We start from the raw sequence: 12413 nt of genomic DNA, 5'->3' as shown, positions 1-12413 counted from the left end.
ATTTTGTTTTATTGGTGTGGATTCCACCACACTTTTGTCTCGTCTCCCACTTCCAAACAAGAAAATTTAGGGGCTGTTTGTTTTTGGAAAATATTTTTAATTTTCATTTCCAATTTTCTGAAAGTGGAAAACATTAAAAAAATGAACTTGGAACCTCCCAACATGGTTGACACAAGCCAGCATTGACACTGACTCTTCCCCAATATACCAAATTCCAGTCCAAAGCAAACAATAATAACAAAATAAACTAATACAAAATTTCCTTATACCAAATTTCAAACTAATGCAAGCATGAGATTTGTGAATTCTCCAGTGAAATGTTGATGCATAAGCATTATTGATAACAGTCATTTTCCCATTGATCTCTAAAACGGAAACAAAGAACAGTTCGTTGAAGAGAGCTCAATCAGAAGCGGTTACCATGGGCAAAAACACAACAAAATAAAATGAATGATGTTATATTTGTCGTGGTGCCACATGTACTGCATTTTCATGTTTTAGAGAAAATGCTGCAAATGACTTTTTTTTATCATTTTTAATTTTTACAAGAATTTTTTAAAAAAATTCATTAAAGATATTTCCTAAAACACAACTAAACTCATTTTCTTTATCACTTTCTATTTCATTAATAATGAAAATAGAAAATGAAGAAACCAAATAGGCCCTTATTCTCACACTTTTTTTTTTCACCCACTTCTCTCTACCCAAAATTAGCCGAAACAAATGATTCTTAGTTTAACAAAATGAAAATGGTCAAAACGGTCATGACCACACTTTATGTTTGTTGGCTACTTACCTTTCCATTTGTCATTATATTAAGGACTATAAGGGGTATTTTTTTTATAAAAAATAAAATAAGATGTCATTTTTATACTTCATATAAGCATGGAATAAAAATAGTTCTCTCAATTCACACTCGCGTATTATATCAACCTTGTAATAGCCATCGTACACATTTTACGAAGTCCAGTGTTGTATGGTAGATGCTTATACAGCTAGGAGTATTAGGTCCGTCGAAGAGACAATATGCATGTGCTAACAAAGGAAGAAGGATTAATACATGTGAATCAGCTTTAGGAGCATTCCATAACAATTAATCATCTAGCACGTGATTGAGTGTTATAAGCATATACATATTAATCATATTCCCTTTCTTATCATGTATACTGATTCATCTCAGAACCAAAACTCCGAAGCGTTTTCAGACATTTTACGAACCGTTGTTATAGAATGCACATTTTTTCTCTAACAAAAACACGTATACATTTTATTGGCTATTGTATTACCTCTTATATAGCAATTATGCACCCATATGCCATTACATTACCTCTTATATAGCAAGAATATGCACAAAGTAACATGTATACATTTCAAAAGATAAAAAAAGGAAAAGTGAAATTGTTGAAAATCAAAGAAGGACCTGTGTGTATTTTGTAAAATATTTTTTTTCCTAAGAAACGTTTCTCTATACGAAAAGAGTTATGTTATTTCGTAAAAAAAGATGCAATATAAATATGCACTAGTTAACGTGTATGCATTTTATTGGCTATTTAAAAGATAATAAAAGGAAAAGTGGATTTATTGATTGGTTAAAAATGTAACATTACTATTTTTTTTTTTACTTCATAACATTACTATTAAACTCTAGCTATTTATCTTTTAGATTAACAAATACTACTATTTGGTACTAAATACATATAGGTCCTGCCTTCATTAATTAAACAGGTTTCGGATCTACATATAGGCATGCATAAAGTTCATCTCGATACTGAAGGAAATTAAAAGATATAGATAGAGAAATTAAACAACACATAGTTTAATATAACTAAGTGCATGACACCTAGTTTATATTAATTAGTCAACTTGATCCAATTCTCTCCAAACCATCATGCCACAACTCTATCAATCAGCCTGCACACACGAGTTAATAAAAATTAACCAATAATTAATAATCTTGGAGAAAAACATTAAATCATGGAAATAATAATAATGATCACGAATTCTTACGTTAACTTTAGTTGCAGAAACTGAACTGGTTGGTGAATTTGGAATGAACCTAGCCCACTGTGAATTGGTTGTAAAGCACAAGTTAGGAATATGTATGAACATTTTGTGAGTTTCAAGAAACGTTAAGCTAGTTACAAGTATGTGCAGTGCTAACCCTGAAGACTAAACTAAGGGTTAGAAAAAAAAATTACATTTTTCGCTGCAGCACTGAAAGCTTCTCGATGTGGGATCTCAGGGTTCGCAGCTTTGATGCGCTGTATCTCCTCTCTGACATTTACAACAACATCAACCAAGTACTAAATGAAAAAATAAAAGAAAATTATGTTGATGAAAGCAACTTATGATCTTTTTATAAAATCCTTTTAAATTCATTTCGATAAGACAATAACCCTTCTCAAGAAATTATTAAATAAGTTATTCTTAACTAAGCTTCATAATCAAACTTATGAATAAACTTTCATTTGACAATAAAACTATGTTGAACAAGTATTTTTTTTTTTAGTTAAACTGTTTAGGGTTGTGTTGTGAGAGAAAAAGACAAAAAAAAGTACACATCTCTTTTGCACTTACTTCATGAAACGGTTGTAAGCAGAAGGGAGACGGTGCTTTTTCTCAGGTGCTGAAAAAGAAATCAAACAAAATAATAAGGACACATAATGGTTGGGGTTGAGAAAAAAGCACATCATATGATTATGTAAATGTCGTGTTATATAATTGTTTGGAGATTAGGGGTTCTGAAAAAGGGTTTGTTTCGATCTGTTGTAACTACGTACGTTTCACAACAAATGATGCTGCTTTTGGGGACACTGACTCGTTGGATGTTGTTGGTGAGGAAGATGAAGATGATGCTTGCCCCTTTTTGGCATTACTGTAAAACCCCTGCTGGAAACAAAACAGATGCTTATGTTTGTATACATGCACACTCTCACTTTTTCTAACCAACCCTCACTATACTATTCATCTCAAAGAAAAGACCAAATATAGCATAACAATGAAGAAGAAAACTAAAACAGAAGCATTAGGTATAGTATATATAGAATATAAATGTGTCTTGTTCAAGAATATTAATTAATGTTTTATTATGGGGGGTGCATGTACAACCTGCAGACTTAGGGTGGTATGATCAATGCTTTGGTTTTGAGAACTTGGGGGTCTGGTGCTCAGAAAGGAGAGGTTGCTGCAGTGACCACACTTCACTGTCACAGTGTCTAACAGCCTCTTGCATGGGATACCAACCTACACAATAAAAAACATCAACATATATGACCCTACATATATGTATAAATAAATATATCTCTAGTTCATTCCCCTCTTTCAAGTTTAGGTAACATTATTTTTTGTTAATGTAATTCTGAGTATACCACTTGTGTACTCATGAATTTAACAAGTTTAATTTTTCTTATATATATAAAAAAATTGTTAACCATTTTCCAATAGGTGCATATGCTAGGTTTTAAATTATGATCACGATGGTCACGGTTTTGCAGTTTCATTGTGTTTCGCTATTGCGAGAAATTGTGGACGAAAACCTTGGCGTTACAACCGAAATCATGGTCTTCGACCGGTTTTAAAACATTGGGTATATATATTTGTATGATACATAAAAGTTCAATATAAACGTAACCTTATGATACTATAACATAAATATGAATGAGTAGAAACATGAGTTATTAAACAAGTTAAAGGGGGTAGGTATATATTATTTTGTAGTGGTGTTTAAAGATGAAGTTACCGCGAGGACAGTGTTGCAGAAGTTGCAACGAACGTAGCAGAGGTGTTCAGATGGTGGAACCAGGTCCATGGTGAGTTTGTCTTCGTGGTTCATATTTCGAAGGAACAAGGATTAGCTAGGAGGAGAAGGGTGAAAGAGAGAGGAGTAGGGTTAAGCAGAGGGAGGAAAATGTTGCAGTTGTAGGGTTTAAGATAGCAATTTGAAAGGGTCAGTGAGTGATATATAGGAATAGGAATAGGAGTTGTGTTGTGTTGTGGGGTATAGCGTCAAAAAAAGAAGAGTAGTTTTGGTTTTACCACTTGGTCTTCTTGTAGTACAATTTGCTGCAGCATTATATTGCACGCTTTGTTTGCAGACATGACCTGCACCAAGCACTGACACTAATTAACCATCTACAATCGCCAAAATATCGTTCTTCATTACTTTATACTAGCACATATATACATGTATTATATATCTATATCTATTCTCTGCAGGAACATGAATGAGAGAGTGAGCCATATATATAATTAAAATCCTGTTTCAAAATTTGATTATTAATCGAAGACTATTTTGTAGGTAAGCTTTAATATTAATTTAAATTTATAGGGCTAGTCATTCATTAGGTTAATTTACAACAGTTGAATGATTAAAAAAATCCGCATGAGTTTAAGAAGTTTATCACTATTTTATTATATACACACTAATATGCATATATCTGTGTATGCACGTATTTGTTATAATGTACAGAAAGAAAAGTTGTATAGCTTACAATCGTAAATGGAAAATTTAGAGAGAAAATGGAGGCTTTGTTTGCTTGACATCTAATGTAAAAAAATGCAAGGAGTGTTTGTCATCGGTTATAACTTTTTAGGTATAATAATTTATAGGGTAGAATATATTTTGGATCTCTTAAAATATTTTAAATTTTGATCTTAGTCCCCATATATACATATTTAATATGTTTTTAATTTTCATATTTACTAAAAGTAATGCAGTTTTAGCCCCTTATCAAAGAATACAAGCATGTGTTTCTGTTAAAATATAAAGATTAAAAATGTATTAAATTTTTATAAGAGTTTTGAGATTTTTTGAAGAAAAAAACATATTTTATCTTAATTTTTAAACAATATTTTGACAAATTATATGTGTATTTGAGTTATTATTTTTAAATTTAATTTGAATAGTTTGGATTTATAAAGTTAATTTTAGTTGAAGTTTAGAAATGAAGTAATTTACGTTTAAATTTTATTTTAAAAATCAGTTTTATGATAAAATTTAGGATCGTGTTAATCCGTTAAGACATTAGATAAGAAGACAATAAATTAAAAAGAGCTTAGTATAAATCACATTAGGGATACTCATGATGGGAATATATTAATAATATTTTTATTAAAAGAATACTTTTTTATCAGTTAACTATACTCTAATTAGGGAAGTAATTAAAATTTATCTAAAACTTAATATAAGTTTTTCACTCCAATTGAAAAGCTACAAGTTTTTTTACGTTGACTTAAATGTATTTAAGAACACAAGTTGATTTTCAATTGTTTCAACCAAAATTCATAAAAAAAAAAAATCATGCATGTTTCTGGTCCTTCAATATTCCTTTGAGGAATTACACCACTCCAAACATCCACTAGCCATATATATATGGAATAATTGTAATTAAATTAACTAGTTTATATGTACCACTCAAAATTAAAACACTTGTTTAATACTCCTGTATTTTTAACTAGATTTTTTTAGGGGATAAAATAACTTTAAATCTCTGGTCCAATGCTTTATAAATGTCGACTTAAAACCGAAATTTTCATCCCCACTCTTTCTGCGAAAACTATACATTCACAAGTTTTTTGTTTTTTTGCAAGCCCCGTGCCTTTTTTATTCCTAAGTTATATAACATTCTTTTTTTAATTCTATGAACATGTTACGTTAAGGTAGGTTGGTTAACGTTTAACAGACTCTTGAAAGATTTAAGTTTGATCCTTGATGCTATTTAATTGGTAGGCGATATAAATCTTTATAAGAAATATTTTTAGATGTTTCCATATAATAGTATTTTATTTTGAATAGTTTTACACTTTTACTTTTACACATTTTAAAACAACAATTCTTACAAGTTATGTAATGGAAAGAGAGAAAAAAAACGAGTTATAGAGAATATTGTATAAAGTTATTGCAAATCCTACTTTTTTTTCCTTAATTAATTGCAATTTGAGTTCTTCCACTATTATTAAAATTTGATTTTAATCTCTTTATTTTGTATATGGGAATTTGGTTCCCAATTATTTTAATTGCATAATTCTGAACTACCTTTTTCCTTGACATATAATATTAATGCAAATATTAACATGACACTTTCTTGTGCTTCCGCATCAACACATTCATAATTGAAATATCACTCTCCTACAATGCCATGCCAGCATTAATATTTTTGTTAAATATTATATGCTAAATTAACAGACAAATAGAGATTACACGAGTAAAATAATAACGGTATCAAATATAAAAATTTCGTACCCCAGTGCCCAGAGGCTCTTCGCTATGCGAAGGTATGGGGGAGGGATGTTGTACGCAGCCTTACCCTTGCATATGCAAAGAGGCTGTTTCCGGATTCGAATCCATGACCAACAAGTCACCAAGGCACAACTTTACCGCTGCACCAGGGCTCGTCCTCAACGGTATCAAATATAAAAAAAAAAAAAATAAGAAAACCAAATTTTGACGATAATTTAAGGACTAAAGATATAAATTAGTCTTTTGATTTGTGCTTTTTTGTTCTTACATATATTATCTTTTGGAAGCAATCCACATGTGTTTCATACTATTCTTAATTATAGTATGTTAGCTTGCATAAAAACATTAAAAATGTAATTAAAGTATTCATGAAATGTTATTAAAGTAGAAGATATAAATAACTCTCATAACTGAATTGCAGTACACATTTAGCATATAGTAAGAGACTTCTTGTTTTAGTTACACCTAAATCTTTTCACATCATAAAGTCTAGTTGACCATATCATGACTTTGGAAGCTAACCCTCCCCTCCCCTAAACTTCCACTGCATAAATAAACATGCAGCTGGCCCCTCTTTTTCACCACTACACACACACACTTCGTAAGTAACCCTAGTATTCAACCGTTCCAAAACAACTTTCTCTGGACGTTATTCATTATGTTTCCCTCAAATTGCAACCCATAATGCTTCTACATCTCAAATATGGAAAATAAAGTATAGGAACTGCCCCATTATTATAAATGCATTGCTTATTCAAGTTGTTTCCCAGATCCCACCTTGCCACCCATTCATGTCTCAGATGCAGTGATTGCACCACCTATAGATCGAAGCGAATGGTAATAAACCTCATTGGAATTAGAAGCCCACCCTGTAAATATGCATGGGAAGCTCAATTAAATCAACTGAAGATGAAAAGTGTATAAATAACTTCCAAAACACCAATTATGAGCTAACCAAAAAGAAGTCAACTTCAACATAATACACACAAGGAATCAGAGCCAGAATTCAAGATACTTTAAAAATTTGATTACAAAAACCATTGGATTTCTTTAATTTTTTCACCCATCTTGATTAATAATGGAAATTCGAAAGAAAAAAAAAACTACGAGCCTTATGAAATGGGCACATGAACCATAGTTTCTAGTAATTGATAAACCAAAAACCAAATTATAATAATTAGAGGTATAAAACTAGGACATGCACATGCTGAAGGACAAATGCTAACTAATGTTAAGAAATAAAAATAGAAAGTTTTTATTTGAAGAAGAAATTATTTACTATGTAAAAAACACAAAATCATGTAACAATATTACAAATATTTAGTAATATTTTTTCAAAAAGCAACAAATATTTAATAATATATATTTAATCTTAACTAATATTTATTTAAACGATATTTAAATGTAGTTTCTTAAATACGTTTAGTCAAGTCAACGTGTCAATTAGTTTGTGCAGCATTGTTTTAACTTAATCAATAATGTTGAATTTACACTGATACACATGTGACTTTTACTAATATTTTTTTTATTTAACATTTAATAAAAACATTACTAAAATCTTAATTTTGACAACATTTTTACTAATAAGTTTTAAGATAAAAATGTTGTTTAAGATCACATGTGATAATGTCAAGTAATATCTAGTTCAAATCCTAAATTTGTAGTTAGGTTAAATATTTTGGAAAAAAATTATTTATAATAATCATATTTAACTCAAGTAAAATTATCTCTTATAAAAAAATACGTGTGATTTGTATAAAAAGAAAATATGTAATTATTTTCTAATTAAATTAGAATTTTCTCACATAATAAATGTCAATGTTGAATGTTAAAGTGAGGAGACTCCAATCTTAATTAACACCAAAACAACATCAATAACCGACTATACTTAAGTCTTAAAGCATTGGCTGGCTAGATATATGTAAAAGGAGGGCAATGACAATGTAGTTGAAGCACGAGATAAGTTGGGAGAAGCTGAATATTGAGAGGAAAGGGAAGAGGGAAAAGATAGTGAAGAAAAGGGACCCTGTTATCTAAACCCCCTTTTTGTGGGTGCAGCGCTTGAAGTGGAAATGTGAGAGTGACATGTGGTAGAGTCACATGTCAAGGTCATGGCAGAGACTAATTACATTACAAGGCAAAGGGCAAATGCATTGTGGTGTCTTTTTGTGATGGGACGATTCACAATTCCCAAACAAGGAAACAAATCTATCTCCTCACTTCAGGCCCCTACCTTTCTATGCTTGTATAAATACACACTTTCCCTAGGGCTCACACTCACAAGTCACACCTTTTGCTCATTCACTCACCTACATAGCCCCTCTCCTTTTCTCTAGTCCGATGAATGGCCAGTCATTCAACCCTCTCTCTGTCTCTCCTCTCCTGCTGCTGCCACATAAATTCAATGAGACTATTCAACTACACCATGGGGATATAGATATACACATAAATACATAAATTTTATTCGCAATATTTTTTTTACTTACTATGTTATTCGTACTGTTGACTGGTTTTATTAATAATTAATATATGCCGAAAAATTTAAAAAAATTGATTGATCATTTTTAGGGAAGTATTCCATCTTAATCACTTTTTTTATAAGACTTGCTAATCAATGTAAAACATTGATTAAGAAACTAAAAAAATAAAGTATTTAATGTGAAAATCACGAGAGAACGTAAAAAAAGTCATGGATAAGATAATTTAATATTTGTCTTTTTATTTTTTTATTTTTATCTACATAATTCAAATATGAGATCTTATTTAAAAAGTTTGAATCGAATCTCACTTAGTTCAGTGACATATTGATTATTACATTCTTATTTAATATTACCTCCAGTCCAAAGTAAGTATTGCACTTGGGAAAAATTGTCTCTCAAAATAAGTGTTGCATTTGGTTTTTCATTGTAACATTAATTATTCTTTTCCACTAATATCCCTAAAAAAATTTACTTCACTTTTTAAATTTAATATTAATATTATTCTATTTCATCTATTTAATAAGGTTTAATTTTGTAAAATTATCACTCTCTTTCATTTATTAGTTTTCTTAATCTGTATAAAACAACCTATTATGATACTTATTTTCAAACGGAGAGAGTAATATATTATCATACACAAGAATTAACTGACACACAATTGTTTTAATCTAATAACCAGTCTCAAATATGAGTTTTGAATGATAAATAAAAAAACTCAAAAGAAAAATTATTACTTGTGATCTTCTAACTCAAATCAAGTAACGTGGTCTCTTTTAAAAGATATTATTATAAATAATAAAATTATTGACTTTTATGATAATTATATTTTTTTATTGAAAAATATTAATTATTAATTTTAGTAATTCAAACCCACAACTTCTTCTTTCTTCTTTTCTCTTTAACTATCAACACAATCTTATATCTTCTTTTATTATAATTATGTTAAAAAATATATTTATAATAATTTTTAATTGGTCGAGAATATAAAAATATTTAAAGTACACTGAAATTAAACTTTTGGCCTAGAGATTCCTTTGTCTTTTTTCAATTCATATATCTATAGCACACCGCCCCCCTTTCACATCATGTTCCTACGTTTAGTTCTGTTCATTAACTTATTTGGACACAATCATTTGATCTATAGTTACCCAAACTTGTTATCCATATCGGGAAACTGGGACAAAACCCGAATTCTCCTCTCCTCTCCCTCTATGATAGAAGTGAATTCGTTTACACTGACTAAGGTTGTCTCTTACTTTCATTAGCTACATAATCTGAAGGGTCAATGAGACAAAATACTCATCGACAAAACATGGCCAAAAGTAATGGCTAGCTATCATGAAAGTTTTATCGTGTCTAAACGTGGATATGTCATAGTGCATAATATAATCATGTTATGAAGGGATTTCTTGTGACATGCTTAATTAAGTGAATGTGTTTGTACATGATCTTGATTAAAAGTGAGTTTGAAGGAAGTGATTTTAGTAAAAGTAATATTGTTTGGATATATTGATAAAAATCACTTTTAAATGTGTAATAGTCCTTAAGAATATTAAAATATTATTATAATAATATTATAATGTTAAATAGCCAACTAGTTTTTTTCCACCGCAAAATCAACAAAATGTTGCTTATTAAAAGCACGGTTTTCATGTTCAGAGTTAATTTTATAGTCTTTTTAATTATTAAAATTAAGTCGTTAACCTCAAATTTTATCCATTGCTAATGAGAATATAATAAATATTTAAAGTGAGATTAATTTGTATAAATTGACAATGAAAATTGTATGAATATTTAAATAAATTTAATAGGATAAAAAATAGCTTTAATCACATTATTTTAATTTTTATTTAAAAATTTGACATATTTTTATTTTTTTAATCAATATAAATTAATTTTACGTCATATTTTGTTATATTTTCATTAATTACTGGTTGATATTTAAAGTTAAAGTTTAATTTTAATAATTAAAAAATTATAAAATCTAAATGAAAGTACTAATTAAGGAACCAAAATAATACATAAACTAAAATATAAGAATTAAAAATTGTAATTTACCCCTTTTCATCAAGCAATTGTTGTCCCCCTTACGTCACTTTCCCCGCTTGGTGGGCAATCCTCTTCAGGGAGATCCTCTGATGCTTAGGGGGTAGTTGATTAGTTGCAACTGAGTGGAACATCTTGCAGTTCAAGACTATACAGTAATCCTCTAGGTGGACATCTTCTGGCTGTCCCAATATGTCATTGGTGCCCTGACCTATAGTATTTAGAGTGTCTTCCCGTTCTACAAGTTTTAATCATAAAAAAGCAGTTGTGTATCACGTTTACAGGGGCTAATAATAGATATACAAAACAAGCCACAAGGCAACCAATCATCCATGATGAAGAATAATTTTACTTTATTTTTCATCAACAATTTTTAAGTATATGACAATTATAATTCAACGTTACACACGATTCTTTTTTAATGACATGGATGAATACAAGTACCAACTAATATTACTAGCTACTTGGGTTAGTATACATGTTTGGTACTGAAAAAGGATGAGTGAGTGAGAAAGAGAGAAGGAAAAGGTAAGGGAAAGGGGAAAACAACCAGTGACAGTAGGGAAACACAAGGGGAGGGCACAACAGGCGATGAAGATGGATGGACTACATTTAGCCCAAGGAATAGGAAGCCAAAGGATGCAATATCAACATTCTACTTCTCACATTTCCGTGAAAACTATGGGGAAAATGACATGAGAGCTATTTTTCAAAGGTGGGAAAAGGTGAAAGAATTATTTATCGTTCTAAGAAGGAATAATGATGGATTCAAATACTGGTTTGTCAGATATAATGGAGTGCTGGATGAAATTTTTTTGGAAAGAAAACTTGATCATATCTTCATCTAGAATAGGAAGATTCAAGTAAACATTCCCAAATTCAAATGGAGGATAGAAGAAAGGAGGCAAGAGGAAAGAATATTAAAGGAATATAGAAGGAAGGAGGAGAATGGTTAGGAAAGGAGGAAAGTAGAGCATGGGCAACAAAACAATCACACCCAAAACACATATAGACAGGGGCAAAATAGATTTCAAGGAGGGAATTGGGCTAATAAACTAAGATACCAGCCAACAAGAAATACACAGGGTTTTGGAGAAAGGAGGAAAAAGGCTTACCTTCAAAATGCAGGTAGAGGTGGCACAAAACAAAATTAAGTGTGGCAAGTTTGAAAGAATAGGACAAAGGAATCAAGTGAAGAGCCATGGAATGGGTTAGACTTCAAAATGAATCCAATTCCATTAAATTGGCTAACAAGATAATGGGTGGGCACACTTAAGGATGTAACAATGTTCAACAAAATCCATGAAGAGTCTTTCCTTGGAGTATCTTGGGAGATTTCCATGAAGCACTTGGGGGATGATATGGTACTGATATCAGGGCAATAAGGTGAATGGAGAAGGATTGTGGTCAATCTTAAACTCTATTGAAAAATGGAACCCGAGATTGATTTTGGGGAATCATCTGACATAGGTGCGGCGTGTGGGCATCACATTAACAACCTGGATTTGGAGTGTATTTCATAGATCCTTTGTTTGGTGATAACATTGGCAGAGGAAACTTTGCAATTGGAAAATATGCAATTTTCTCTAGCTATTATCTGAACTTCATCTCATCAGATAATTTTGCATAGTTTGAGGGTAAGAAAAGAT

The 12413-nt window shown here is 30.5% G+C and overlaps 1 protein-coding gene across 1 annotated transcript; it reads right to left on the bottom strand.

Moving 5' to 3' along the window:
* Nucleotides 1-1656: 1656 nt before the first annotated feature.
* Nucleotides 1657-4105, bottom strand: LOC114402754 (protein CRABS CLAW-like). Its single transcript, XM_028365456.1, has 7 exons — nucleotides 3740-4105; nucleotides 3109-3243; nucleotides 2781-2886; nucleotides 2578-2626; nucleotides 2199-2274; nucleotides 2008-2064; nucleotides 1657-1911 (listed from the first exon to the last, which is right to left on the bottom strand). The coding sequence occupies exons 1-7, from the start codon at nucleotides 3830-3832 to the stop codon at nucleotides 1903-1905; spliced, it is 525 nt and encodes a 174-aa protein (XP_028221257.1). The 5' UTR covers nucleotides 3833-4105; the 3' UTR covers nucleotides 1657-1902.
* Nucleotides 4106-12413: the final 8308 nt, after the last annotated feature.

Source organism: Glycine soja, chromosome 1, assembly GCF_004193775.1.
Source record: "Glycine soja cultivar W05 chromosome 1, ASM419377v2, whole genome shotgun sequence".
Classification (NCBI taxonomy): Eukaryota; Viridiplantae; Streptophyta; class Magnoliopsida; order Fabales; family Fabaceae; genus Glycine; species Glycine soja.
Note: the sequence above shows the minus strand (reverse complement) of the source record. Positions and strands in the feature narration are given on the sequence as shown.

Bases quoted from the DNA above. Each gene is read 5' to 3' on its own strand.
- LOC114402754 (XM_028365456.1), bottom strand. From the start codon at position 3,832: ATGAACCACGAAGACAAACTCACCATGGACCTGGTTCCACCATCTGAA. The intron at 2,627-2,780 runs GTACGTAGTTAC...TTTCTTTTTCAG, and splicing joins AGCATCATTTGTTGTGAAAC to CACCTGAGAAAAAGCACCGT. The intron at 2,275-2,577 runs GTAAGTGCAAAA...TGTAAATGTCAG, and splicing joins GCTTACAACCGTTTCATGAA to AGAGGAGATACAGCGCATCA.